Raw genomic sequence first — 27,981 nt, 5'->3', positions numbered from 1 at the left:
CCATGAAGACTCGGGTTCGATCCCTGGCCTCGCCCAGTGGCTTAAGGATCTGGCGTTGCTGTGAGCTGTGGTGTAGGTCACGGACAGGCTTGGATCTCATGTTGCTGTGGCTGTGGCATAGGCTGGTGGCTACAGCTCTGATTGGACCCCTAGCCTGGGAACCTCCATATGCCTCGGATTCAGCCCCCCAAAAGACAAAAAAAAAAAAAAAAAAAAGAAAGAAATGGGAAAGTATCTTTCTAATGTGTTAGCAAATAATAATCACCCATCACCTTGCTGGGGTCTTTGTCTCTTCTTAAAAGTGAAGATCTGTCTTTTTCTTTTAAATTACAGGCACAGAGAATTAAATACTCTCTAATTTCTATCTTATACTGTGGCTTTAACATTTTGACTTTTAGTTTATTGCGGAATGTCAACTTTATGTCATGTGAGATTGGCAATCACCACTGTCAATAGCTTTGGGGGGGACAAAGTGGGGCAGAAGTGGCATAGTAAAATTCCTTATTTGGTCACAGAAGTCTCCAGGGGGTTTAGGAAACAGCATGTTAACCAACAGGAGTTCCTGAGAGGTGCTATTCCAGCCATTTCTCTCAGGAGAAAACTGGATGTTAGGGTTGGGGCTGGAGATCAGGTCTTTGAAATCCAACAACTTCATCACAATGACCTTGACATAGCAAATGTTTTTCTGGTAATGAACAACAGAACACATATAAAAGGCTTAGAAAAGTGCTTGGCCCATCAATAAACCACCCATAACATTAGCTATTGGTACTGTAATAACATTAAGCCCGCTTTGAGAAGGAAGGCCATGTGTAATACCTTTGGGTCACATCTCTGATCCAAATGATGAACCTCTGGGGTTCATTCATGGCTCAGAGGTTAAGGAAACTGACTAGTATCCATGAGGATGCAGTTGGCTCCCTGGCTTTGCTCAGTGGGTTAAGGATCCAGCTTTGCCGTGAGCTGTGGTGTAGGTCCCAGACGCGCTGGATCCAGCATTGCTGGGGCTGTGGCTGTGGCTGTGGCCTAGGCTGGCAGCTCCAGCTCCAGTTGAACCCCTAGCCTGGGTGTGGCCAAAAAAAAAAAAAAAAAAAAAAAAAAAAAAGACGAAAACCGAAACACAAACGATGAACCTGTGTCAACTTTTGGTGTTTTAGGGGTTAAGCACTTATTTTTAGAAAAACTATGGGAATCAACAGATTGTCAACAAGCTCGTGCTCCTCCAGGCTGAGAGGAGGTGCGGTTAGGCAGAACTCTGTTGAAGACCGGGTTCAAATTCCTATTCTTCTGGCTCACAGCCCGAGACGCTCATGTTTCAGTTTCCTAATCTGTCATGGGTTTGCTGTGCAAGATACAATGGAAGAGCACCTGGAGACGGCTTCTCACAGTGCGTGGCATAGGAGGGCCAGGAAATAAAGGGTGTGAGCCGGCCCCTGGGGCGGGGCCGCGGGCGGGGGGCGCGGCGGGGCTGGCCGAGGGCGGCGGCGCGCTAGGCGGCAGCAGCGGGCTCGGCTGGCAGCGCGGACACCGCGCGGTCCCTCTTGGCCGGGTCGGCGGCGGGGCGGGGCGCCGCGTTCTTGCCGGGGTGTCCGGAGTCGCGGGAGCCGAGCCGGAGGAGCGGGATGGCGGCGGCAGCTGCGGGCGAGGCGCGCCGGGTGCTGGTGTACGGCGGCCGGGGCGCCCTGGGCTCCCGATGCGTGCAGGCGTTCCGGGCCCGCAACTGGGTAACTCGGTGGGACTGCGGGCGGGCACCAGGGTGACTGGGGCGCGGAGGGGCTTATCCGGTGCGCCGCTGGAGGGTGGTCTGGAAGGAAGCTGGGGACCTGAGCTTCCTGAGCACCCCTAGACGTGGGTGCTTGCACGTGCAGGCACGGGCCTACACTTGTTATGTCTTCGAGTGCGTGCGCACTCTGCGCCCCGTGCAGGGCCTTCGCTCTGCAAGGCGGATGGTGAAGGGGTTGCTCCCTTGGCCTCCGCCAGGCCCAGAAGTCGCGCAGGAGTCGCGAGAGAACAGAGAGGGAGGAAGAAATAATGGGAAGGAAGAAATAATGAGAAGGAAGGATCTGGAATCACACTGCCTAACTCGGGTTACCAGCCCTATGGCCGTGTACTGATTGCTTAACGTAAGCAATCCTCAGTTTCCCCATCTGTAAAATGGGGATGATGATAGTATTTAGCATTGGTGGGGTTATGAGGATTACATGAGGTAATTGGTAGCTTGCGGATGAATTGTAAATTACCCGCCTCGTGGTAAAAGCTCTTTAAATGTTAGCTATTCTGTATATGATATATATTATATATCATAAATAATATTATATATGTAGATACATACACACACACACACACATCCCCCTGTTTCATTAGCATCCGTTGGACGCGATACTTTGAAGATTCAGCCTTAATGCTAGTGGCCTCTTCGTTTTTGTGAAAATTACAACTTCTTGCATAATCAAGTATCCCACTCCCCAGAAGGGGGCATTGTGCCTAGGACCTTGACCCCAGCCGCCCACCATGGCTCTGGGCTTTTCTAGTGGAGACTCCGCCCAGTGTCTTCTGGCTGCTGCTGTTCTTGCTCAGAGACTCCGCTGTAGCTGGGGGAGCTTTTCTGGGTGTTTACACAGCAGCAGGAGCAGCAGTAGTAGTAACCTGAGCAAGGGTAGGACCAAAGAGAAAGCGACTCAGAGTTTTCTTCTTAGCTCGCAAACTGGTTTAAGATTGTGCTTCTAAGGGCACTCAACACACACCACCTTCCCACAATGTACCTGCTTTGGGGTGTCTTCCCAGGTCTGCAGAGGTGGATGGTGGTGACAGTGGGCACATTTAAGGACTGCCAGAAGGCAGGGCCCCGTGCTCCTACATCCCAGAGCCCCTGTGTTCTCTTGGTTTCACTTACTCTTCCCTGTAACTTTAATACAGGGCTCCTGTGTCTGCATGTTACAGATGCCAAGGCTGTGCTTCCTCCTGGTGGGGGCGCTGTGGGTTGCCTTTGACTTGGTGGGGTCTGGCCTGCTGATTTATCTTTGACTGTCTTTCCCTCCCCTCCTTCCTGGGAGTTCTGGGCGGCTGGCATGGAACCTTTTCTTTGTCTCAGTAAACTCCCCGTGGCTGTGACACCGAAGGAGTGAGTGTTTTGAATGCATGGCATGTGGTGTTGTTCTTCACAGCTCTTGGTAGAGATATTTATCTCTGGGGCCTTCAGACTGCTGAGCCCTGGAGCTTTCTGAGCAAGAACTGGGTGTCTGTGGTGCCAGCATCCTGCATTGCATTTAATTTTCCCACAAACTCTGTTGTTGACAACCCCCATTTTACAGGCGAGGACGCTCTGCAGAGCGGGTGGGTGAGGAAGCGCCTCTTTGGCAGAACCGGGATTCAAACCCTGATCCGATTCCCAAACTCAGCAGTCCCTCTGTGCTCTGGGGCAGGAGTCCGAAAACGCCAGTTCTCCATGGACCATATCCTGCCTGGAACCTGTGTTTGTACAGCCCAAGAGCTAGAAATAGTCCCCCACTTTTAAATGGTTGAAAAGAAAGCAAAAGAAGAGTAATATTTTGTGACATGTGAACATTATGGGAAATTCATAAATCAGTGTCTCAAGTTGCATTGGCACATAACCATGCTCATTCTTTGACCCTTGTCTCTGGCTGCTCTCTGGGTCCAAGAGCAGAGTTGAGTAGTTGCCACAGAGGGTGAATGGCCAGCAAAGCCTAAAATATTTACTCTCTGGCTCTTTACAGAAGAAGGTTGCAAACCCCTGGTCCTGGGGTGGGGGTGGGGGGGTTTGCACGTGCAGGGCTTGGCTTTCAGAGGTGAGAGTGGACTAGGAAGAGCTGTTTTGGAGCTGCCATGGGCTGGCCGGGGACTCAGGAAGCCAGACGCCCCGTGTGGAGTGTGACAGGTTTGGTTGCTAGATGCTTTTTCTAGTGGCTTTTCATGTAAGCCTCTTACTCCGCCCACTCCCCGTGTCTCTGGGCATGGAGCTCTTACAGCTAGGATGGTCTCCTGACCAAAGCTGTCTTCTCCTTTGCTCCAGTGGGTCGCCAGCATCGACGTGGTGGAGAATGAAGAGGCCAGTGCCAATGTCGTCGTTAAAATGACAGACTCGTTTACGGAGCAGGCCGACCAGGTAATTCCTGGGGTAGGGGTAGGGGAACCTTGGGGAGAGCGTTCCCCTGGCTAAGTGTTCTTCCTTTTTTTTAGCTATTGTTTCTCTAATTATTCAAGCCATTGCGCTCATGGAGGGAAATGTGGGAAAAAATACTAATATAAATAACCCATAATTCATGTCTAGTTAGTTCCATTTTGACCCATTTTCTTTCTTTCTTTCTTTTTTTTTTTTTTTTTTTTTTGTCTTTTTGTGTTTCCTAGGGCTGCATCCACGGCATATGGAGACTCCCAGGCTAGGGGTCCAATCAGAGCTATTGCTGCTGGCCTACACCACAGCCACAGCAACTCAGGATCTGAGCCACGTCTGTGACCTACACTACACTACTCACGGCAACACTGGATCCTTAACCCACTGAGCAAGGCCAGGGATCGAACCCGCAACCTCATGGTTCCTAGTCAGATTCGTTAACCACCGAGCCACGCCGGGAACTCCTGACCCATTTTCTTATCTTTCCTACTCACTCTATATGTTATACGTTTTACGAGTTGAGGTAAATTCATATTTATATGCTAGAGTCAGCTTTAAAAAAAAAAACTTAAATACTTATTCAGATCACTTGATTAAATCTCTGTGTCGACATGTAAGTTTTCTTTGGGTGCCTATGTCACCATTTCTTTAGTTTGCACTTATTGTACATTTACATTTTTTTCAGTTTTTTCTTTTATTTGAACCATCATAAAGAATTCTGTGGTGAACATCTTTGTCTTATCTCTGACCATTTATTGAGAATACGTTGTAAAAAAGTGGCGCTCCCCCCATTCAAAGCAAGAATACTAACAAAGCAGGTGGGCTCATTGTAAAATAAGACGTCAAACAAAACTATGCAAATATATGTGTAAATTGTGAAATACCCCCTTCCTCCCCGTGAGAGTGTCACCTTCAGAGGAAGCACTGTTGACAGTTTGCTGGATGTCTTGGTAGGCACGTCTGAGATGCTCTTACGTGGTTCTGTCTTTCTGAAAGAGCTGTTCCCACCAGCTGCGTGAAGGATGTGCATTATGTGGTTCTCATTCCAGCCCAACAAGCCAACAGGCCCAAGGAACTTTCCACATTGTTCTTTGTGTGATGCACCATGTTTTTCACAAGCATTTAATGAGGCAGGCGGGCAGGTGAAGGTAGACTCATTTCATAGTTGAGGAGACTGAGTTTCAGACACTTAGTGGCATAGCCCTCGAGCCTAGTGGTGGAGATGGGATCATGGGGCTCCTAACAAGAGACACTAACAACTTTTAAAAATTAAAAAAAAAAAATTTTTAAGGGCTGAAGGTGCGGCGTATGGAGGTTCCCACGCTAAGGGTTGAATGGAGCTGCCGCTGCCAGCCTATACCACAGCCACAGCAGCTTGGGATCTGAGTCTCGTCTGCAGCCTACACTGCAGCTTGTGGCCATGCCGGATTCTTAACCCACTGAGCGGGGCTGGGGATTGAACCTTCGTCCTCATGTATACTAGTTGGGTTCACTACCGCTGAGCCACAGCGGGAACTCTGAGACATTAACAACTTTGATTAAAGTTCCACTTCTGCTTTTTGTTTAGTTATACTCTCCTTAGTAATCTGAACACTGTTGGGGTTCTGATGCTGTATGGTTCTTAACTATTTCTTATAATAAATTATTTAAATGTTAAAAGTGGGGCTTTTTTTTTTTTTTTTTTTTTTTTTTTTGGCTTTTTAGGGCCATAGGTTCCCAGGCTAGGGGTCAAATCAGAGCTATAGCTGCCAGCCTACACCACAGCTCACAGCAACGCCAGATCCTTAACTTGCTGAGCGAGGCCAGGGATCGAACCTGTGACCTCATGGTTCCTCGTTGGATTCGCTTCTGCCTCACCATGACAGGAACTCCCCCAAAGTGGTACTTATGTAGAAAGTAGAAAATACAGTAAAGGAAAAATGAGGAGGAGTCATCTCTAGTCCCACTGTGCAGTTAATACTTTATTTCCTTCCAATCCATTTCTCCAAACATATACGTGTAAATATCCAAAAAATTAAAAAAAAAAAAAAACAAACCCAAAACACTGAAATTGTGCCTCTACTGTACTGCTCACTTGCTCTTCTGAAAGCATTGGTTTGGCTTAGGTTAGAACAGAAATACCCAGGAGAGGTTTCGCAGGGCTACCTGAGATGCAGTCTCCTGGGCTTATTTCCTGATTTTGTCCCAAATAAAACTTAACCCTCAAAAAGAAAAAAAAAAAAAAAAAAAAAAAAAAAAAAAAACCTAGCTGACTTATTCCAGAACACAGAACATAGATTTTCTGTTCTTACTTTTCATAATATGCTCCTAATGTTTCCTATACTTAGTGATATTATCGGCCTTAATGGACTTAATAGTAAAACTTGACATGGCTTTATCGTCTGTCGGGCACCATGCTAAGTGCTTTATTTGCATTAACTCAATTTTCGTAAATCCCCAAACCAAAGTTTCTCATTTATCTCCCTTTTGGAAATGAGGACTGAGGCGCAGAGGTGCCTGGTATTTGTTCAAGGTCGAACAGGTAGTAGGCGGCAGAGCTAGGATTAGAACCTGGGTGGGCAGTGGGGGTTTGATGCCTGTGCTCTTAACTGTACGCTAAGTTGCTTCCCAGCAAAATAGCTTCAGGTGAATAAAGTGATCAAAACTAAAACCAGAGGCAAGGGAGGCACCTAGGCTTGGGTAGCAGCAGCATTTCTAGAGGCAGTTCTCTGTAATCACTGTTTTTTCAGTGTCTGTTCCTGTTAATTCTATCAATTGCAGGTTTCTGATGTCCATGTCATTTTTCAAATAATTTTTTTTTTTTTTTTGCTTTTTAGGGCTGCACCCATGGCATATGGAGGTTCCCAGGCTATGGGTCTAATCAGAGCTGTAGCCACCGGCCTACACCACAGCCACAGCAACCCTGGATCCGAGCCACATCTGTGACCTACACCACAGCTCACAGCAGTGCCGGATCCTGAACCCACTGAGCAAGGCCAGGGATCGAACCGACAACCTCATGGTTCCTAGTCGGATTCGTTTCCGCTGTGCCACAATGGGAACTCCTGTCCATGTCATTTGTAAAAATTTTTATTATTATTATTTTTTAATGGATGCACCCCCGGCTTATGAAAGTTCCTGGGCCAGGGATTGAATCTGAACTGCAGCTGTGGCAACGCTGGATCCTTTAACCCACTGAGCCAGGCAGGGGATCGAACCTGTGCCTCTGCAGCAACCCAAGGTGCTGTGGTCAGATTCTTAACCCACTTTGTCAAAGTGGGGACTCCTCTGTACCCTTTTTTGAACATGAAGTTGTATACATCTGAGACTTGAATATACAGAGCATCTTTAAGACAAAGGTCAGGAAATGCCTTAGTTATTGTAAGCTTGGCTTTTAAAATCTTTAACCCCTTCCTACTCCCTCTTATCCCCCAGTCACCCAATTAAGAATTTCTGGACAAACAACATGACAACCAGTTTTTGCTTTTTAAGTCCAGAAGGGGAAATTCAATCCTAGTAGATAAAAATTAGCCCCCTAGGCTGGAAATTCACTAATGACAGTGAGAAGATGTGAGAAAGATACTAAATCTATAAAAAAAAGGTGAGACAGAAAGCAGAATTTAAGGGGGAGGAGTTTTATTTTATTTTTATTTTTAAAGATTTTTAAAGTTACGGTTGATTTGCAATGTTCTGTCAATTTCTGCTGCATACAGCAAAGGGACTCAGTCATACCTACATAAGTGTGTGTGTGATTCTTTCTCTCACATTATCCTCTGTCATTTTCATCGCAAGTGATTAGATATAGTTCCCTGTGCTGTACAGCAGGATCTCATTGCTTATCCACTCCAAATGCAATAGTTTGTATCTACTAACCCCAGACTCCCAGTCCATCCCACTCCCTCCTGAGGGGGAGGAGTTTTAGAATGCCTCATTTGAATTTTATTATAAAAATAAAGCATAGGCAGATCAAGCAGGTGCATTGTTGCTGGGGGCACCGTGCTTCCGTAAAAGTAGGGCACAGGTTGTGTGTACATACAGAGGTCAGGGGAGGTGATCCAACCACCAGCAGCTGGGATCTGGGCTCTTGGCAACAGGGCTTGGCTTAGAAATGAAGTGGGTGGGGTGTGGGGGGGTGGCAGCCGGGGAGCCAGGGTAACCAGAGGAAGGTCAAGAAAAGCTAAACCAGGATTAGGTGAGACACCTGCAAGGAGATAATCAGGAATCTTCTTTTTTTTTTTGTCTTTTTGCTATCTCTTTGGGCCGCTCCCACGGCATATGGAGGTTCCCAGGCTAGGGGTTTAATCGGAGCTGTAGCCACTGGCCTAAGCCAGAGCCACAGCAACCCGGGATCCGAGCCATGCCTGTGACCTACACCACAGCTCACGGCAACGCTGGATCGTTAACCCACTGAGCAAGGCCAGGGACCGAACCCGCAACCCCATGGTTCCTAGTCGGATTCGCCAACCACTGCGCCACGACGGGAACTCCAGGAATCTTCTTAAAAGAAAAGACTTAGGTATGGAATCGGTTTCCATTGCCAAAGCAGTCTCTTTGAAAGAGGAATTTGAGGCTTAGAAATTTTTAGGAAAATTAATCAGGGACTGAAATATTACTCCGGGAGAATAAGTTAAGTCGTAAAAAGATTGATCTTAACAAAGCCATTGAGGCTGGTTCAGCCATTCCAGAAAAATAGGGAAAAAGGGTCGTGGATGCTGACCAGGACTGCCTGTCTTGCCAGATTTTTGCTTTAATAAATTGTAACAAAAGGACATGTATATATTTTCAACCCTCTAAATATTTTAATCAAATAGAAGTAGAGAATTAAAATCAATCCCCATGTACTCATCATGTGCCAGCATTTTGCCACTGACTATTTTTTATCATTTTTAAAATTTATTTTATTGTATTTTTGGCTGCACCTGTGGCATATGGAAGTTCCCAGGCCAGGGATTGAATCTGAGCCACAGCTGCGACTTAGGCCACAGTGGTGGCAATGCCAGATCCTTAACCCAGTGTGGGGGGCTGGGGATCAAATCTGTGCCGCCACAGACACAAGGTCAGATCCTTGGCCTGCTGTGCCACAGTGGGAACTCCCTATTGCTTTTTTTTTTTTTTTTTTTTTTTAAATTATTTCTTATTGGCTTTTTCTTTTGGAGTTGCAGTTAACGGGATGTTTGTATTGGAGGGAGAGTAGACTTGATTATCTCAGATTATGATTCTGTGATTTGGAAAGAAATAATACCCAGAGGTTAGCTGTAGGGAGCACCCTTTTCCTACTTGATTATTTTATTCCAGGGATGTGTATGTCTCCACCCTTTAGAATGTTCAGAAGAAGACCCTAGGTTACTTGATAAAAATCACAGGCTTCTCTATCCAAAATGTTCATTGTGAATTGGTCCTGCACCTAATTTTCAAAGTGTTAATTGCCAGCTACTGTAGACTGACTTCAAAAGAAGGAATAAACAGAGGTGATGATAAAGATGCCAGCCTGCTGGAGTTCCTATCGTGGCACAGTGGTTAACGAATCCGACTAGGAACCATGAGGTTGGGGGTTCAATTCCTGGCCTTGCTCAGTGGGTTAACGATCTGGCGTTGCTGTGAGCTGTGGTGTGGGTTGCAGACACGGCTTGGATTCCATGTTGCTGTGGCTGTGGCATAGGCCAGTGTCTACAGCTCCGATTAGACCCCTATCCTAGGAGTCTCCATGTGCCTCAGGAGAGGCCCTAGAAAAGGCAAAAAAAAAAAAAAAAAAAAAAAAAAGCTGCCCGCCTGTTGAGGTTTGCCTGACAGTTTGTGCATCTTTCTGACCCTTTTTTTTTTTTTTTCAGGTGACTGCTGAGGTTGGAAAGCTCTTGGGTGCAGAGAAGGTGGACGCCATCCTTTGTGTGGCCGGAGGATGGGCTGGGGGCAATGCCAAGTCCAAGTGTGAGTCCTTTTATGAGTTCATCATTCTTTCTGCTGCACACTTAGTCCACCTGCAGGGGTTGGGTCTGTCCTGTGTGTTAGGCCAGAGGTTTTCTCCCAGAATCTTTACAGTGGCTGTTTGGTAGGGATCAACACCCCATGGACTGGTGTTAGAACAGAGCGACCTTGAGGTTGAAGTTTAAAGGAGAAGCAGAAGGAAATCAGCATTGTTCCTGCTGCAGTCTTTCAGGGCTTTTCGCTGGGAATGGGGGGATGTGTATGGAATGGAGAAGTTATTCTGAAGGTCAGAAGGACTCAAGATTGAGCTCTTTGTTAAAGCTGAGTGTATTTTTCTTTCTTTCTTTTTCTTTTAGGGCCACACATGCAGCACATGAAGGTTCCCAGGCTAGGGGTCAAATTGGAGCTACAGCTGGTGGCCTACGCCACAGCCACAGCAACGTCAGAGCCGAGCCTTGTCTTCTACCTACACCGCAGCTCATGGCAACGCTGGATCCCTGACCCACTGAGCAAGGCCAGGGATCGAACTTGCATCCTCACGGATACGAATCAGACTTGTTTCCACTGTACCACGACGAGAACTCCTGTTTTTCATTTTTTATTATGAACATTTCCAAATATGCAGAAGAGTTGAAAGAACGGTTCAGGGCACACTTTCATGCCCCCATCAGTGCTTGTTAGCATTTGCCTTTCCTGTGCTTTCTTGCTTTCCTGCATGCGTGTCTCTGTGTATGTATTTTTTGGATAATCATTTGAAAGTAATTTGGCACTTCACTGTGTTTCAATAGCATCTCCAAAGATGAAGCCATTCTGCTACATGATCATGATACCATTCTCATACCGAAGAAAATTAACAGTGGTTCTATAAGATTAATAGTATCAGCCCATATTCCAGCTACCTCAGTTTATTCCACATCTTCCATATTTTTTCCCCTAAATATTCCAGTCAGGGTTTATGTACTGCATTTTATTGTTGCTTTTAGTCTCTTAATCTAGATTTTTTTTTTTTTTAATCTAGGCTTTTTTTTTTTCTTCCCCCCGGGATAGACTTGGTGAGTCCAGGGCAGTTTTCATATAGAATGTCCCCCACATTGACTTAGTCGAGCTGTTTCTTTAAGGGATCATTGACCTTGTTCTTCTGTCCCTGGTATTTTCTCTGAACCCGAACGTAGGTCTAGAGACCTGCTTAGATTCAGGATAAATATTTTGGAGGTAAGGATGCTTCCTGTGTGGTGTGGACTTGACATTGCATCCTCCTGGGGGCTCACCACGTCAGACTGCCCTTCCCATCCATAGGGATAACAGTTTGATGCTTGGTTAAAGTTGAAGCTGATAGATTTCCATCGTAAAGTTACCTTTTTCTGTTTGCAATTAGTAAGTGACCTGTGAGGTGGTACTTGGGCATCATGTATGAATATCCTATTCCCACGCACCTTGAGAACCCCAAATCCGCACACCCAGTGGTTGTAAGTGTCTATTGATAGTCTCTACCCGAGTCAGTCATCTCACTGGGAATTGGAAATGGGTAATTTTCTAATTCTATCATTGCTTCATTGCCCGTCAAAAAGCAAAGGCCCCTTGACTTTCTGTAGACCACACTGAAATGTGAAATTGGTGTGTCAGGTGGTGATCAGGTTGGCAAAAGATCCAAATGGTCTTTTGTGTGTATGAGAACAGGAAGTGATAAATGTGGGTCCATCTAGGAGTTCTCATCATGGCACAGTGGAAACAAATCCGACTAGGACCCATGAGGTTGTGGGTTCGATCCCTGGCCTTGCTCAATGGGTTATGGATCCAGCGTTGCTGTGAGCTGTGATGTAGGTTGCAGATGTAGCTGTGATCATGTGTGGCTGTGGCTGGGGCATAGGCCGGCAGCTACAGCTCCAATTAGACCCCTAGCCTGGGAACCTCCATATGCCACGAGTGCAGCCCCAAAAAGCAAAAAAAAAAAAAAAAAAAGAATTCCCCTTTGTAGCAGGGCAATGCAGTACTTGGTTGACACCTACTGCAGACCCTCCTCCTGTGTTAGGAGGGCTCTCTTTCTGGGTCATGGGTACTGCTTCGCTGGGTTCTGGGTGCCTTGAGAGAGAGGAAGGGGACAGCTGTTCGGCTGGTGACGTGACATCCTCTCCAGTTACTCCTCCTCACGTCTCTGGCAAGGCCAGAGGCTGACAAGTGCGAAATGGTTGTTATTTCAGCTTTCTTTTAAAGAGTCTTTAAAGCTGACCTTAAACTTGCAGCCATGAAAAACGTAGCTCCATAAAACCCTCTTTATGTCTAGACAGTAATGGTCAGATTTTCATCACAGTGAAACCTGGCTTAGGTGTACGTTCTGATTACAGATCCAATGAATGCCCTTTATAAGGCAGGACAGCATTTGAGTTAGTGCCAGGCCCCCATATCCGCCAAGAGCCCTCACGTGTCGCCTGGCATTTTACTAGTTTACAAGTGAGGACGTTGAGACTCGAGTGGTCACGTGGCCTGGATTTGAACCCGTGCCTCTGACCGCAGGCCTGGGCTGTTTGTATTAGACCTCCTTGCAGACGCGGAGCGGAGGACGGGGCTTCCCTGGGTGTCAGGCGCCAGGAGGTGGGAGCATCGTCCGGTTTCTGCCCTGCCAAGGCTGACCTTGCGCGTTTCTTTGCTCAGCTCTCTTTAAAAACTGTGACCTGATGTGGAAGCAGAGCATGTGGACGTCAACCATCTCCAGCCACCTGGCCACCAAGCATCTCAAGGAAGGAGGCCTCCTGACCTTGGCCGGGGCCAAGGCCGCCCTGGATGGGACGCCCGGTAAGCCTTCTCTTCCCAGTCTGGGAGGCGGGAAGGCTCACGCCTGCTGGCCGGGGATGCTGCGCGCTTCCGGGAGAGGCGCGGTATTAAAGCCCTTTATTCTCTGAGGTGCTTTACAGGTGGGTGGATGCTGCGTCCTTTTAGGCCTGAATCTTTTAAGGGAAAAACTCCTGATCCTTTCATTTGCATTGTCCTTGTGTTCATTTCGGTCCAGGACTGATGTACTCCCGCACCCCCCCCCCCCATCTGCTGTATCTATCTGTGAACCACGAAGGGTGTTGCGGGAGATGTTAACTCGCTGATAAGCACGTGTTGTTACCGTCGCGTTCTGTTCACGTCCCAAGGAGGCAGCTTGGCTGCTGGCAGCAGTGGGCACAGTAGAATGAGAGTCTGGATTCTTCGCCCTCGCTGGGTGGCCTTGAACACATTATTTCCTTTTTAACCAAACTTCTGCCATAGTTTCCTTAATTGTAACATAGGAATTAACATCTCTCTTGAAGGTAGCTGGAAGGCCCTAGAGGTATTGATAGAGGCCCAGCGCGCAGTAAGTCTTAATACGTTCACTCTTTTCATTTCACTTATGTTCTCATTTAATCCTGGGGTAGAGGTTATTAGTATCATTTTCTTTCTTTCTTTTTTTTTTTTTTTTTTGTCTTTTTGCTTTTTTGAGGGCCGCTTCCGAGGCATATGGAGGTTCCCAGGCTAGGGGTCTAATCAGAGCTGTAGCCGCCAGCCTACACCAGAGCCACAGCAGCTTGGGATCCGAGCCGCATCTGCAGCCTACACCACAGCTCACGGGAACGCTGGATCCTTAACCCACTGAGCAAGGCCAGGGATCGAACCCGCAACCTCATGGTTCCTAGTCGGATTAGTTAACCACTGAGCCACAACGGGAACTCCCTTTCATTTTATAGAGAAGGAAACTAGAACTTAGAGAGGGTAGGGTATTTGTCTGGGTTATACAATAAGTTGAGCTGCAAATTTTTGGTTCATTTTCGAATGATCCACACATAAGCTGCAGATTTACTGATCATTTCCAAATGTTGTGCTTTTTCCATTACCTCAGGCAGATCTCAGTGCCCTTGGCATTTTGTACCCCCTCTGTCAGTGTGCTCGGGCTGCCATGACAAAGCACCACAGACTGGGTGGCATACGTAATAGAAATGTATTTTCTGACAGTTCTGGAGGCTAGGGGTCCATGACCAAGGTGTCAGCAGGTTTGGTGTCTTCCGAGGCCTCTGGCTTTGGCTTGGGGTGGCCGCTTCCCTCTGTGTGTGTATCTGTGTCCTCATCTTTTATCGTCTAAGGACACCAGTCACACTGGATTCGGACCCACCCTCAGGACCTCGTTTTAACCTAATTACCTCTTTAAAGACCCCCACCTCTGAATACAGTCGCATCCTGCAGTGTGGCGGTTAGGACTTCTGAATTGCGGGCCGTGGGTGGGTGATGGGGTGGGGTGTGTTGGGGAATCGGGGCCGGAAGAGGCGGGGAGTGCAAGTCAGCCCATCACACTACCTTGGGATGGGGCTAAAGGGATTTAAGCAGCATGTGGGGGAGTTAAACACAGGGAGGCAGAATCTGTCTACCTCTGCTACCTGAATTAAACTCTTCTCTAAAAAAAGACATGAGAGCTTTTTGGACCTCTTTAGTAGACGGTAGAAGCCTTGAACACCGTTTTCCAGGCTAATGTAACTAACTGAACTGAACTCTTACAAATTAATAATTTCTTGCCACTCATTTTCTTCTTACGTTTTCCAGAGCCTGTGGTCTTGCACGTCCATGGCTGCTGCCATAATTAAAGCTGTGTAAATGTTAGATGGTAGTTTGGTTGAGATCTGATTTTTATTAAAGGTGACATAGAGCAGAGTCTCTAGAAAGTAAATAGAGGAATGAGTAATAGCTTGACATTTAGAAAGGCAAAACCCTAGGATTGAAAGGCTAATTTTTCTAAAGGACACAAGTCTCCTCCTTGCCTTTGGCTTGTAAATTTTTTGTTTTATTTTTTATTTATTTTTATTTCATTATTTCATTTCATTTATTACTTTTATTTCATTTTTTTGTTTATAGTTTTGGGTACTGGTGAAGACTCTAGGCCCTGGAACTACACAGATTGCTTTTGTACCATGGTTTTGCCCTTTAGGTGCTGTGTGATATTTGGCAAGGTCCTTAATTTCTCTGAGCCTCAGTTTTGTCATCTGTAAAATGAGGATAAATAGGGATACCTTCTTTACAGGGTTGTTGAGACTTGTAAACATCTCATTGGATGTAAATGGGTTAGGAAAGGTATTAGAGTCAGTAGAAAAAGCGAATTATTATTACTCTTTACTCCAGGCTTACTTTTGCCCAGTTGGTCCTGCTTCAGATGCTAATACATTTGTTCATCTTTCAGCTCTTTTGTTAGATGTGGTTAAACTTATTATTATTATTATTATTTTTGTCTTTTCTAGGGCGGCTTCCCGTGGCATATGGAGGTTCCCAGGCTAGGGGTCTAATCGGAGCTGTAGCCTACGCCAGAACCACAGCAACACTGGATCTGAGCGGTGTCTGCGACCTACACCACGGCTCATGGCAATGCCGGATCCTTAACCCACTGAGCAAGGCCAGGGATCGAACCCGCAACCTCATGGTCCCTAGTTGGATTCGTTAACCACTGAGCCATGGCAGGCACTCCAGTTAAACTTATCTGAGTCATAAAATTTTTCATCTTTGATTCAGACCCCAGGAAAATCTGGCGAAATTTATGAGAGCAAGGGATAAACATGCTTAGTTGCTCTTCAGAGCCAAGAGGAATTGTTCAAAAACGGGATGGTTTTGGAGTTCCCGTCTTGGCTCAGCAGAAACGAATCTGACTAGTATCCGTGAGGAAGCAGGTTCACTCAGTGGGTTAAGGATCTGGTGTTGCCTGTGAGCTGTGGTGTAGGTCACAGATGAGGCTCGGATCCTATGTGGCTGTGGCTGTGGCTCAGGATTTCAGCTACAGCTCCAATTTGACCCCTAGCTTGGGAACCTCTCTATGCTGCAGGTGCGGCCTTAAAAAGACGGAAAAAAAAAAAAAAGAAAAAGAAAGTTACTGAAAAAAACACCCAACCTTCTATTTCCCCTGTTGTATTTACAGACTGTCCACTGGAGGATCAGTGGTGCTTTGGTTTACCGTTTAAGGATCTGTGCTGTGTTTGGAAATCAATCAGTCTGTCTTTAGGGACTACCTTGAACATTTTGTAATTGGAAAGACAGTATTTATCTTTTTTTTCTCTCTCTTTTTTTCTTCTTTGGCTTTGGCTCCACCTGTGGCATGTGGCAGTTCCCAGGTCAGGAATCAGTCCTGTACCACAGCAGTGGCCTGAGCCACAGCAGTGACAACTTCAGATCCTTAACCCTCTGTGCCACCAGGAAACTCCCAGTATTTATCTTCTTAATGAAATGCACTTTGTTCTGTATCTTGCAAATGATCCATGACGGGCGGGGCTGCTGGTTTCGGGTTGTTTGTTTTTTTCTTTATCGGATTCCCTGCTCTTATGCTGTTTGAATGGAATGGAGAGGGTCCTGGGAGTTTGCTGGGGCCCTGGGTTGGACGCAGGAGATTCACACACTGGTTTATTTTAATCCCTACAGAGTTTGTTAGACCTACATGCCTCTAATTAAACAGAGAAGATGGGCATGGTGAAATATTCTTCCTGTGCTTTTAAACAACTTTTTGAGACTTTGACCCTCTTTTGCAATTTGAGGTTGCTGTTGAAGTAGTGCAGTGATTGGTTCCTTGGCTGGGGTGTGAGCCCCACCTCCCCCTGGATCTTTGATGCCTCCTCAGCTGTTATACTTTAAACAGCACGCCTGCTGGGGGTTTTAAGGGGGCTGCTGACCTTTGGAAGTAGTGGTTTACTGACGGTGGAGGGGTGTTTACAGCAATTAACCATTCTTTGTTGCTGTGATGGCAGTGTTTAGTGCGTCTGCCGATGGGTGCCCTGATAGACTCTGGAGAGAGATTTTTGCCTACAGGTGTCTGCAGGGCAGATAGAAACCTGTCGGAATAAAAAGCACGCTTTGCTTCAGTTGGCAAACTTGCAGAGTGGTAGAAAGAAAGGAAGGCTAATAGGTAGCATGTATATACATATGTCACGATAGCTCAAATGGTATACTTTATTTTTTATTTTTTGGCTTTTTTAGAGCCACAGCCACGGCATATGGAGGTTCCCAGGCTAGGGCAAATCAGAGCTGCAACTGCCAGCCTACACTACAGCCACAGCAATGTGGGATCCAAGCCGTGTCTGCGACCTACGCCGCAGCTCAGGGCAACTAACCCACTGAGCGAGGCCAGGGATGGAACCCGCATCCTCATCACCACTGAGCCTCGATGGGAACTCTATCAAGTGGTGTACGTTAACTGGGGAGTCGGACTCCAGGGCACAGCACTTGTATTTATTCGATGGGAGATGTGTGTGGAGGTCCTATCCTGTCCTGAGCCCAGCGTGAAGAACTTTATCCCTACTTTACAGATGGGGTAACTGAGGATTAGAAGGGTTTTTGAGAACTTGCCTAGGATTTCTGTAGTGGCGAGTCCAAGAGCTGGGCTTTGAACCTGTGCAGCCTGCACTTCAAATGATGGCTTGATTTTGCCAACCCCCTGGGCACCCAGAGGGTGTGTGCCGGCTGCTCACAAGCAGATATTGATCCCAGGGTTCAGAACCCGGCTTTTGCCTGGCTTTTAACCTCTCCGCTGGCCTGGGCGCGAGTCTGTATGTGAGCCTGGGCGCATCGCTCACCCTGTCCGAGCCTCGGTTTCCTTGTTGATAGAAACAGGGTTAACCTCATGGCTTCTGTGATCAACGATAAGTGCCAGGTCACTAGCAGGTGCGCTCGAAGTGGCCTGTCCCCTTCCCTCTCTCTCAGTAAATGTCCCTGTTCTCTTTGCCCAGCCTCCTCTGGACGCTGGCGTGGTGTTCTTTGGACAGACCAGGGGCGGCCGGTGGTCACTGCAATGTTTTCTCTCCATTCCGCAGGGATGATCGGCTATGGCATGGCCAAGGGCGCCGTCCACCAGCTCTGCCAGAGCCTGGCCGGGAAGGACAGCGGCATGCCATCCGGGGCTGCCGCCATCGCCGTGCTCCCGTAAGTGGCTGGGGAGCCCCCCCTGACCGCTGAGAGTCCCCAGTGCCCTGGGGTCACTCTCCGCCAGGCGTGCTCACCTCAGCTTCTAAAATTCACCCATGGCCCTGAAGATACTTGTTCAGATTTTAGGTTTTCCGGGGCTTTCCAGAATGGTTGCTTGGCTGATGGGATGTGTCTTTCTTCCCTGCCTTTGTCTTTCTTATTTTCTCTCCTTTCCTCCTTCTGTCCTGTCTTCTCTTCCTATTAAAAATTAGTCTAGACATTTGTTTTTTTAATTTTTTAATTTCTTGGCTTTTTAGGGCTGCACCTGCGGCATGTGGAGGTTCCCAGGCTAGGGGTCAAATCGAGCTGCAGCTGCTGGCCTACACCACAGACACAGCCATGCAGGATCCGAGCCACGTCTGCGATCTACACCACAGCTCACGGCAACACTGGATCCCTGACCACTGAGCGAGGCCAGAGATTGCACCCGAATCCTCATGGAAACTAGCTGAGTTTGTTACCACTGAGTCACAACGGGAACTCCTAGACATTTAATTTTAGTATCTGTAGTTCTGTCTTCAGGTCATTATAAGGTTGGTTGTGAAAGAGAGACCGGTCTGTGTGCATGTGGGGGGCGGGGGAGGATATGGGAAACCGGGAGACATTTCTCGAAGGATCCCAGGACCCAATGGCTTATCTCTTAGCTGTGGTTCTGTCACGAGGACGTCGGTCTGCTCGAGGATGGGACTGTCTGCTTAACCTTTCATTGATGAGCTTCTGTGATTCTGTGACCTGGTCCCACAGCTATTTTGAATGATTTCGGAGGCCCGAAAGCTCTTGGGAAAGTCATGCATCTCTGAATTCTGTATTCACCTTGTTGAACATCTTAAGATTTCATGGAAAAAACAGGCACAAAATGAAGGATGAGGCTGTTCTTCCTCATATTTAAAGGAATATTATTATTGTACCTAAAATATCCTGAGACATGAGTGTGCCGCACTTTAGGGAGTGACTGTAGACATGCACAGCAAAACAGTTTACTTCAATAAAGCATGTATTTCAGAAAAAGGCAGGAGTTCCCGTCGTGGCGCAATGGAAGCGAATCCGACTAGGAACCATGATGTTGTGGGTTCGAGCCCTGGCCTCGCTCAGTGGGTTACGGATCTGGCGATGCCGTGACCTCTGGTGTGGGTTGCAGATGCAGCACTGATCTGGCATGGCTGTGGCTGTGGAGTAGATTAGACCCCTAGCCTGGGAACCTCCATATGCTGCGGGTGTGGCCATAAAAAGCAAGAAAAAAAAAAAAAAAGAAAGAAAGAAAGAAAGAAAAAGGCACATCATGTCTCCTTCGTTTTGCTCCTGTCGGCCTGGAAGGTGGGCCCCACGGGCTGGGGGCTGGGACCTGAGCTGGGTGAAGGTGGATGGTTTTCTGGCCTCTCTCTGATTATCTCCGTGTGCTCTCACCACATCATTGCTGGCACCCTTAGTGCCAGTGGCTCACAATGCATTTTCCTGGCTGAGGAGGACCTGGCAGCTGCTGCTCTAAGGGAGACGTGCCCGTGATATGCTTGTCTCTGTGCCCGCAGGGTCACCCTGGACACGCCCTTGAACAGGAAGTCGATGCCCCACGCGGACTTCAGCTCCTGGACGCCCTTAGAATTCCTGGTCGAGTGAGTGTCCCAGCCGTGTCAGGGGCTCAGCAGCTTCTGGCCCCTGTCCCCTGTCCCTTGTGGGCGAGGGGACAGGCTCGAGTTCTCTCGGCTTAGCGCCCTGGGTGGGTGGTGAGGTCCTGGCCTCTGAGGGCATCGCGCACATCAGTGTGAAGCTCACGGGAGAGGGGTTGATGGTGCCAACGGGAATCGTGGCTCCGCTTCACCAGCCGGCCAGTCTGAGCATGTTGTTTAACTGCTCTAGGCCGCAGTTTCCCCATCTGTGTAATGGGTCCGAGATGACTGTTTGGAGGATAAAGTGGGCAGCCGTGTGCCAAGCGCTCGGCACCGTGTCTGACCCACAGAAGTGCTGGGTGAACCCAGCTCCTGTTAATCTCATTACCTCTGGTAACGAGGAGCAGCTGCTGACCTGGGTGGACCATCTGGGTCCATATGTCTAAGTTGTCTGATGCACAGAAAGTGTCCTGTGTCCCTCAAATTATCTTCAGCCCTTTATGAACATTGGTGCCATTGGAAGGTCACCATTGGAAGGAGGGTGAGCTTTCTAGGTCTTTTGTGTTTGCCTGGACCTCAGCTCCCCATACCCCTTTATTCAAGGGAGTATTTAACACGTGTTCGCTGAGCACCCACTGGGGCAGGTGCTCTGCTGGTGAAGCAGGTGCAGGCTCTGTGCTCACAGAGCAGGGGTGGTCACCCCGCCAGAGCCAGTGTGTGAGCTGCTGTGATGGCCGTTTGTATGGGATGTTTGGAAAGCTTAGGAGGCCCCCCACTCCCCAAGCACGGCGAGCTGCCTCTCTCCACGCAAAGCTGGTTTTAAATGCCCCTTTCCGGCACTGAACATATTTTCTTGTAATAGACCGTTTTTTTTTATATCTTTTTACATTGCTTGGCAGAGCTGGAGGTGCTCCATAAATGTTTGTTAAGAAAGAAAAAAAGGAATACTTGTCTTTTTCTTTCTTTTGAAATTTCTGGGAAGTAATATAGCAAAGTATAAAGTATTGTGCCTGCATCCGTTTCTTAGAATTAACTAATTAAAACCTTTTCTTTTTATAATCACATAAAATCGTACCATTGTGGGGAGTTCCCGTGGTGGCCCGGTGGTTAGAGAACCCGACTAGGAACCATGAGGTTGCGGGTTCGATCCCTGGCCTTGCTCAGTGGGTTAAGGATCCAGCGTTCCCGTGAGCTGTGGTGTAGGCTGCAGATGCGGCTCGGATCCCAAGTTGCTGTGGCTCTGGTGTAGGCTGGCGGCTACAGCTCTGATTAGACCCCTAGCCTGGGAACCTCCATATGCCGTGGGTGTGGCCCTAAAAGAAAAAAAATCATACCATTGTGTCATAAAGGATTCCAACAACGCACAAAAATAGCCAAGTGGCAATCTTGCCAAATCCTGCCACCGAGGAGTTAGAACCAGTAAAGTCCTAAAGTGCCTCAGGACCTGGGTGTGTGTCCATGATGCTTTAGTGGCTTTTTTAAATAGCTGCTTCTGTGCTCCTCGCCCCCACCCATTCAGGTGCATAAAATAAGCATGTGTCCGGATTGTTGCTTTTAAAATGTACAGCTTCTCTTCTTTGTTCTAGAACCTTCCACGACTGGATCATAGAAAAAAACCGACCAAGCTCAGGCAGCCTCATCCAGGTGGTGACCACGCAGGGAAAGACAGAGCTCACCCCGGCGTATTTTTAAGCTTCATTTTGTTGTCTGTGAGGGGCCTGTCAGAGAAGTCATTAATCCATCCGTGGGGCCCCGCCCGGCCCTGCCTTTTCTGTAATCCTGTTCGTGGTAGGAGATAGTCCTATTTGTCTCCCACCTCATGTGCATTTGTTCTCCCAGGACAGTGGCAAAGGTTTAAGTGAAATAAAAACACGTGAGGCCCACAGCACGGTCAGTTGGTGTCAACCACGTAATTGAGGCCTCAGGACGGCCCCCTCTGTGTCCACGTTGAATTGCATTTGTGATGCTGTTTATGTGTCCCCGATGGTGGCTGTCCACCTGTCTAGGTCAGAGATTTGCTGGGATGGGGGAGGTTTGGAGCTTGAGTTATTTTTGAATGTTATGTTCATGTGACTGATGTAGTTTTTGGAGCTTCGAAGTAAACTGCCTTAAAACGCCTCCTGTGCTGTAAGCCAAACCCTGTGGACTCTGTTAAGATATCTTTTTCCTGTGCAGTCGCCACGTGCTCAAGAGAACTACTTGTGATTGTTTGGAATTTAACTTCCTAATAAATGCCCTTCATTTATTATGTTGTCGTCTCTAATTAAAATGCATCTTATAAACAGTCACAGATGAATGTACAAGGATTATGGGCTGCTGGTGGTCTTTAGTCCGATGTTCACGAAAGGGGGCTGGACTCAGACCCTGAAAGTTTTTGCAGCACAGTGACACGGGTGCAGTTCCCTCTTGGGCATATCAGGATTGAAGGTGCTGGGATGACCCTGTGTTTTTTTTTTGTTTTGTTTTTTTTGCCTTTTTGCCTTTTCTAGGGCCACTTCCTATGGCATATGGAGGTTCCCAGGCTAGGGGTCTAATTGGAGCTGTAGTTGCTGGCCTACACCAGAGCCATGGCAACGCGGGATCTGAGCCGTGTCTTCGACTTACACCACGGCTCATGGCAACGCCAGATCCTTAACCCGCTGAGCGAGGCCAGGGATCGAACCCGAAACCTCGCAGTTCCTAGTTGGATTCATTAACCACTGCGCCACGACGGGAACTCCGACCCTGTGTGTTTAGAAGCAGCATTCCACCTGCCTGATACAAGCTATTGTGATTGAGAACTAGTGATCTGGTCCAGCTCATCATTTTATAGATGAGGAAACTGAGGCCTGGAGCAATGACTGTCCATCCTCATGGCCGTACGTGGCAGAACTGAACCCCAAACCCCAGTTACCATGTGGCTGCTGTTTACAAAAGCCTTTACCATGTGTTTTCTTTTTCTTTCTTTTTTTTCCTCTTTTTTTCTGTCTTTTTGTCTTTTCTAGGGCCACTCCGATGGCATATGGAGGTTCCCAGGCTAGGGGTCCAATTGGAGCTGTAGCCACCAGCCTATGCCAGAGCCACAGCAAGGCGGGATCTGAGCCGCATCTGCGAACTACACCACAGCTCACGGCAACACCGGATCCTTAAGCCACTGAGCAAGGCCAGGGATCGAACCTGAGCCCTCATGGATCCTAGTCAGGTTTTTACCGCTGAGCCACGATGGGAACTCCAAGGTCAAAGTCCTTAAAATGCACACTGTTTTATTTTCAAACTGCACCAAGGCACCCCAGGGAATTCATAGGAATAGCCCAGGATAGTTTCCATTTTCTAGGTTAACAGCAATATCCACCCATGATGACCCTTGAACTGTTAGCATCTCACTCCTTAGAAAACCACCTCCTGGCCCAGGTGGGCCCACTGGGCTCTTCCCTTCAACTCAGCCCTTGGGGTGGCAGTGGCTTCCCACTGTTGCTAATCTTTGGGTCACATCACCATCCTCTGTTTGGATTCTGGATTTTTCCATCCCACGTATGATTCATTTCCTTTATTAAATCCTCCTTGTTTGGGTAGTTTCTGTTTGCAGGCTGGTCCTTATCTGTAAAATGGGAGTGATCAGATCTGCCTTATGGAGTGGCTGTGGGTATTCTGTGAGAAAGTACATGATTATTTATTCTTATGCTCATACTTTGGGGGAAATAGTGGGCTTATTTTGGGAAAGAGTACCTTTTTTTTTTTTTTTGCTTCTTAGGGCTGCACCTGCAGCATATGGAGGTTCCCAGGCTAGGGGTTGAAATGGAGCTGTAGCCGCCAACCCACAGCACAGCCACAGCAACACAGGATCCGAGCAATGTCTGCAGCCTACACCACAGCTCAGGGCAACACCAGATCCTTAACCCACTGAGTGAGGCCAGGGATCGAACCCGCAACCTCATGGATACTAGTCAGATTTGTTTCTGCTGAGGCACAACGGGAACTTCAGGAAAGAGTATGTTTTGACTTCTGAATTTTTTTTTTTAGTGGCTGTGCCCAAGGCATATGGAAGTTCCTGGGCCAGGGATCAAACCCGCACCTCTGCTGCAACCCAGAGCCACTGCTCTCAGGTTCTTAACCCACAGTGCCACAGCAGGAACTCCCTGACTTCTGCTTTTTTCTTTTGCCCTCAGAGTCATTAGTCCTCAAGTTTGCAGCTTCTCACTCTAGGGAGGTGGTGGCAATGTCACCACCTGCTCTCCTGGACGCTCATTTGGGGCTGGACCAGAGCAGCTGAATAACCTGGGATTGGAGAGAGGCCCTCCCAGTGTGACCACGTTTTGTGGCAGGTCATGGCTCAGCAGGGGACGTGGGGATGCAGCGGTGCTAGTCTGAGCATGTTCAGGTCACCACTGCTTAAAAGCCCAGGACCTGGACAGTTGAGTGCTGTGTCTCAGGAAGGCGTGAAGGCAGGTCCTTCAAAGTGTAGCCGAGAGCCCGTGGGGGCTGGGAAAGAGGGCCGGGAATGTTCTGCTTCCAAGTCTCTGTTGGTGGGAAAAAATCAGGGTTGAATCCAATTTTTTTTTTTCCATAGATCAATTTCTACTATGACACTATATCACTTAGATTAGAATAAATACCACTTGAGATGTTCTAGGGGAAAGAAAGGGGAAAAAAAATCTTCCATTTCTAAAGAAAGGGACTAAAGCAAACACATTGAAATAGAGTTTTAACTAAAGAACAACCCCCCTTGGCTAAGAAGGCAGCTGCAAGCCTTTCCAGCTATGCTCCTCACTATACCACCCTTCTTGTAATAATGTAACAACTGTGTGCCCTATGTCCAAGCCAGCAGCCCTGCTAATCATGTACCCAACATTGCTTATCAGTTCTGCTTCTTTAACCTTGTTCGCTCAGTTTCTTAGGAACACTGTCTGCTTGGGGATGGGGGGAGGTCCGGGATGCTTACATGGGAAAATCAAGACCTTGTAGTATATAAAAGTTACTGAGAACAAAGACCTGGTGCTCCTCTGAGCCTATACCTGTGCTGAATAAACCTTGCTTTTCCATATCTCCGAGTGCTGTTTGTCTCCTTCCACTGCCACGGTTTTTGCAGTTTCTGCAACAACATTAGCTAGAGAATTCTACTCAGCTTTCTGCTGTCTTGGGGTCCAGCCCAGCCTTTGTGCAGAGGATTCTAGGTAGAAACCTGACATGTTTCTAGAATGTTCTTAGCGTTGAAAGACTGCCTCCTGGAGCATACTCCTAAGTTAGGCTTATCCCTTTCTGACTTCTGTCTCAGTTTCCTGGATATACGTTTACTCCATTTTCAGGGAGGATTTCTTACTAAAATTTTGGCCAATGATGTTATCTCTGCATAACGTAATTTGGACTAGAAATTTGAGAGAAAAATGAAACTGTCCCACCTCAATGGTTATCTAAGAATCGTAGACTGAAACAATGGGATGGCAGCAGCAATCGTTGACCAGTGCAGGGGTGCCCAATTCGCCACCCCCAAATAGATCTCTTTGGCGTGAGGATTAGGTTAGGCTGATTACCTCTAAGAAAAAGAAGATTCAGCAGTTAGGTGGTATCTGGAAACTGGAGGGGAGAAGCCCAAACGGAGGAGGAACAACCATCCCATCAAGAGCCCACCCAGGCTGCAGACACCAGACAAACAGGAAAAGCAGACTCCAGCAGGGCTGAAGGCCCCAGGACCAACATAATTTAAGGAGCTGTTAAACCTCAAAATAAACAGAGCCACAAGGACGGTTCCAGTTCGCACTTAACGACCGAAATCCTCCTTCCCTCTTTCCCAAGCCCCCTTCCCTTTTGTTTCCTTGAGCCCACGTACCAATCACGAAACCCTAACTATAAAAAAGCCCTCGCCCGGGTAGCGGTAGCGGGAGCCCAGTTCTCCCTGCTCAGGGCTCCAGCCTGTGGGCTTTAACTCCGCTGTCCCAACAGGAAGGCATTTTTTTTTTTCAGCCTCTCCCTTAGCCGCCTAAGGGATTCCCGTAAAGGACCTGTTCCTGGAAAAGAACTACCGCCAGAGAGATTTGCCAGAAATGTGGGCTCGGTGTGGCCAGGGGAGATACGCCTCAGGTCATTGGATGGGGATGGGGGGAGGCCTGCCTTCAGGTTCACACCCAGGGCAGGAGTTCGAGGACTGCCCTCCTGCTGATTTGAATAAACACCGGAACCGGATACCAAGGAGGAGCTGCTACTCAAGAAAGAGGAAGAGGCGGGCTTTTCCGACCCCCACGCCCCTGGGATGGTAAAGCTGCAGCCCACCTCGTCCTGGGGCAGAGTCTCCTTGCCTGCCTGCTTGCATCGCTCACCAGCGTCCTATCCTAACACCTCTGTTTCGTGCCCATCACTTTGTCTCTCGCTGAATTCCTTCTGCGTGGAGACATAGAGAACCTCAACCTCAGTGAGTCCAGACGCAGGGTGAGTGATTCTCATTGAAAACTGTGTGTTTAAGCCCCAGTTTGGGTTTAGGCTGGCTTTCGAGTCTCAGAACGTGGGTTCAAGTTGCAATCTGTGTTCTGCCCAGGTTCAGGCCGTTGGCACTGTCAGGTTCAGCTGGTTCTAACCAGGTTTTGCGATGACAAAGTTTTTAAAGTTTGTGCCTTGCGCCCTTTCCTCCAGTTCCAGAAGAGAGAGGGCAGAGGAAAATTGCGTCCTGACGTGAACTAACAACTATTTTTTTTTGGCTGTACTCACAGCATGTGGAAGTTCGAACTCATGGCACAGCTGCGACCTTAACCCACTGAGGCACCATGGGAACTCCACAACTATTTTGGTGTTTTTTTTTTTTTTTTTTTTTTTTTTTTTAATGTGTGTGTTTTTTTCAGGGCTGTACCCATTGGCATATGGAAGTTCCCACGCTAGGGGGTCATATCGGAGCTGTAGCTGCCAGCCTACACCACAGCCAAAAAAAACACCACCAGATCTGAGCTGCATCTGCATCCTACACCACAGCTCATGGCGATGCTGGATCCTTGACCGACGGAGCAAGGCCAGGGATCAAACTTGCATCCTCTTGGATGCTAGTTGGATTTCTTTCTGCTGAGCCACAGCAGGAACTCCTTCCACAACTGTTTTTAATGCATGTGCTGACAGGTGTTTCAGAACCCCGCTGTTGGGAGGGCCAAGGAGAGATTTTTTAGAAGAGTAATTTGAGGGCCTCTATCACTGCTGCTAAAAACTTTATACATCTGACCTAGTAACCCCATATTTTAGATTCTAGGAAATAATCAGAAACAAGGACCAACAATGATAACAAATATATCAATTTCTGCATCATCAATTGCTGGAAACTTTGAAACAACTTGAAAGGCAATAGAGTATTGTTAAGTAATTGCCATAGTGAATACTTACACAGCACTTTCTAAGCTGGAGGCAGTGCTTTACAAGGATTAACCAAGCTCACAATTCTGTTGAAGAAACTCCTATTTTTAAAAAATTGATGGACAGTGGAGTTCCTGTCGTGGCTCAGTGGTTAATGAATCTGACTAGGAACCATGAGGTTGTAGGTTCCATCCCTGGCCTTGCTCAGTGGGTTAAGGATCTGGCGTTGCCGTGAGCTGTGGTGTAGGTTGCAGATGTGGCTCAGATCTGGTGTTGCTGTGGCTCTGGCATAGGCCTGCAGCAACAGCTCTGATTGGACCCCTAGCCTGGGAACCTCCATATGCCGCGGGAGCAGCCCTAGAAAAGGCAAAAAAAAAAAAAAAAAAAAAAATTGATGGGTAGTTGATTTAAAATGTGTTCGTTTTGGGTGTACAGGAAAGGGATTGAGTTATGCACACGTTCACCTTTTATCGGGTTCTTTTCCATTGTGGTTTCTGACAGGATATTGAGTATCGTTCCCTGGGTTCTGGAGCAGGACCTTGTTTACCCATCCTATGTGTGGTGGGTTACACCTGCGAATCCCCAACTCCCAATCCAGCCCTCCCCTGCCCCCCTTCCGCTTGCCAAACGCAAGTCCGTTCTCTATGCCTGAGAGTCTGAAGGAACTCCTATTTTTATGTCCATGTTATTATAGCTGAGAAGAATGAGGCATAGAGAGAAGGTACGTGCTCAGGTTGATACTGGGAGGCAGTAGAGAGAGTCAGGATTTGAACAGGTGTTCTACAAAGTTTGTGCTCGCAACCACTGTAATAGAGCAGCCTGCGAATAAACCACACATTCAGTGCAATTTAGTTATGCTAATAACACAGAATATTGTGATTAAAGATGAAATTTTCAGACAATTCTTATTGATAAGAGAAAGTCTTCATGGCATGTGAAAAGATCTGTTGTGGAGAAACAGATTTTTGGTTGATAAAAATTTTAAGCAGAAAGCCCATTCTTCCTTTTTTCTTTCTTTCTTTCTTTTTTTTTTTGCTTTTTGGGGCCGAAACTGCAGCATATGGAAGTTCCCAGGCTAGGGGTCGAATTGGAGCCACAGCT

At 47.6% G+C, this 27,981-nt stretch overlaps 1 protein-coding gene and 1 long non-coding RNA gene across 49 annotated transcripts in view; both read left to right on the top strand.

Moving 5' to 3' along the window:
* The first annotated feature begins 1,461 nt into the window (after window positions 1-1,461).
* Window positions 1,462-21,826, top strand: QDPR (quinoid dihydropteridine reductase). 4 transcript variants are annotated; one of them, NM_214343.3, is given in 7 exon segments: window positions 1,462-1,724; window positions 4,031-4,123; window positions 9,940-10,036; window positions 12,683-12,823; window positions 17,824-17,932; window positions 19,501-19,584; window positions 21,165-21,826. In NM_214343.3, coding segments are annotated over 7 exon segments (732 nt in total). In that variant the 5' UTR covers window positions 1,462-1,622; the 3' UTR covers window positions 21,271-21,826.
* Window positions 21,827-25,777: 3,951 nt separating this feature from the next.
* The window catches only part of LOC100739688 (uncharacterized), a 187,429-nt gene continuing 185,225 nt past the window's right edge, over window positions 25,778-27,981 (top strand). For all 45 annotated transcript variants that reach the window (XR_014813663.1, XR_014813646.1, XR_014813642.1 and 42 more), the window contains exon 1: window positions 25,778-25,977. This is a non-coding gene — a long non-coding RNA (uncharacterized LOC100739688). The remainder of the gene's footprint in view (window positions 25,978-27,981) is intronic.

The sequence above is a fragment of the Sus scrofa genome, chromosome 8 (assembly GCF_054392235.1).
Source record: "Sus scrofa isolate SSC_HxYL_T2T_F1_AM1 chromosome 8, Sscrofa_HxYL_maternal_Yorkshire_Landrace_v2.0, whole genome shotgun sequence".
Taxonomy (NCBI): Eukaryota; Metazoa; Chordata; class Mammalia; order Artiodactyla; family Suidae; genus Sus; species Sus scrofa.
Note: the sequence above shows the minus strand (reverse complement) of the source record. Positions and strands in the feature narration are given on the sequence as shown.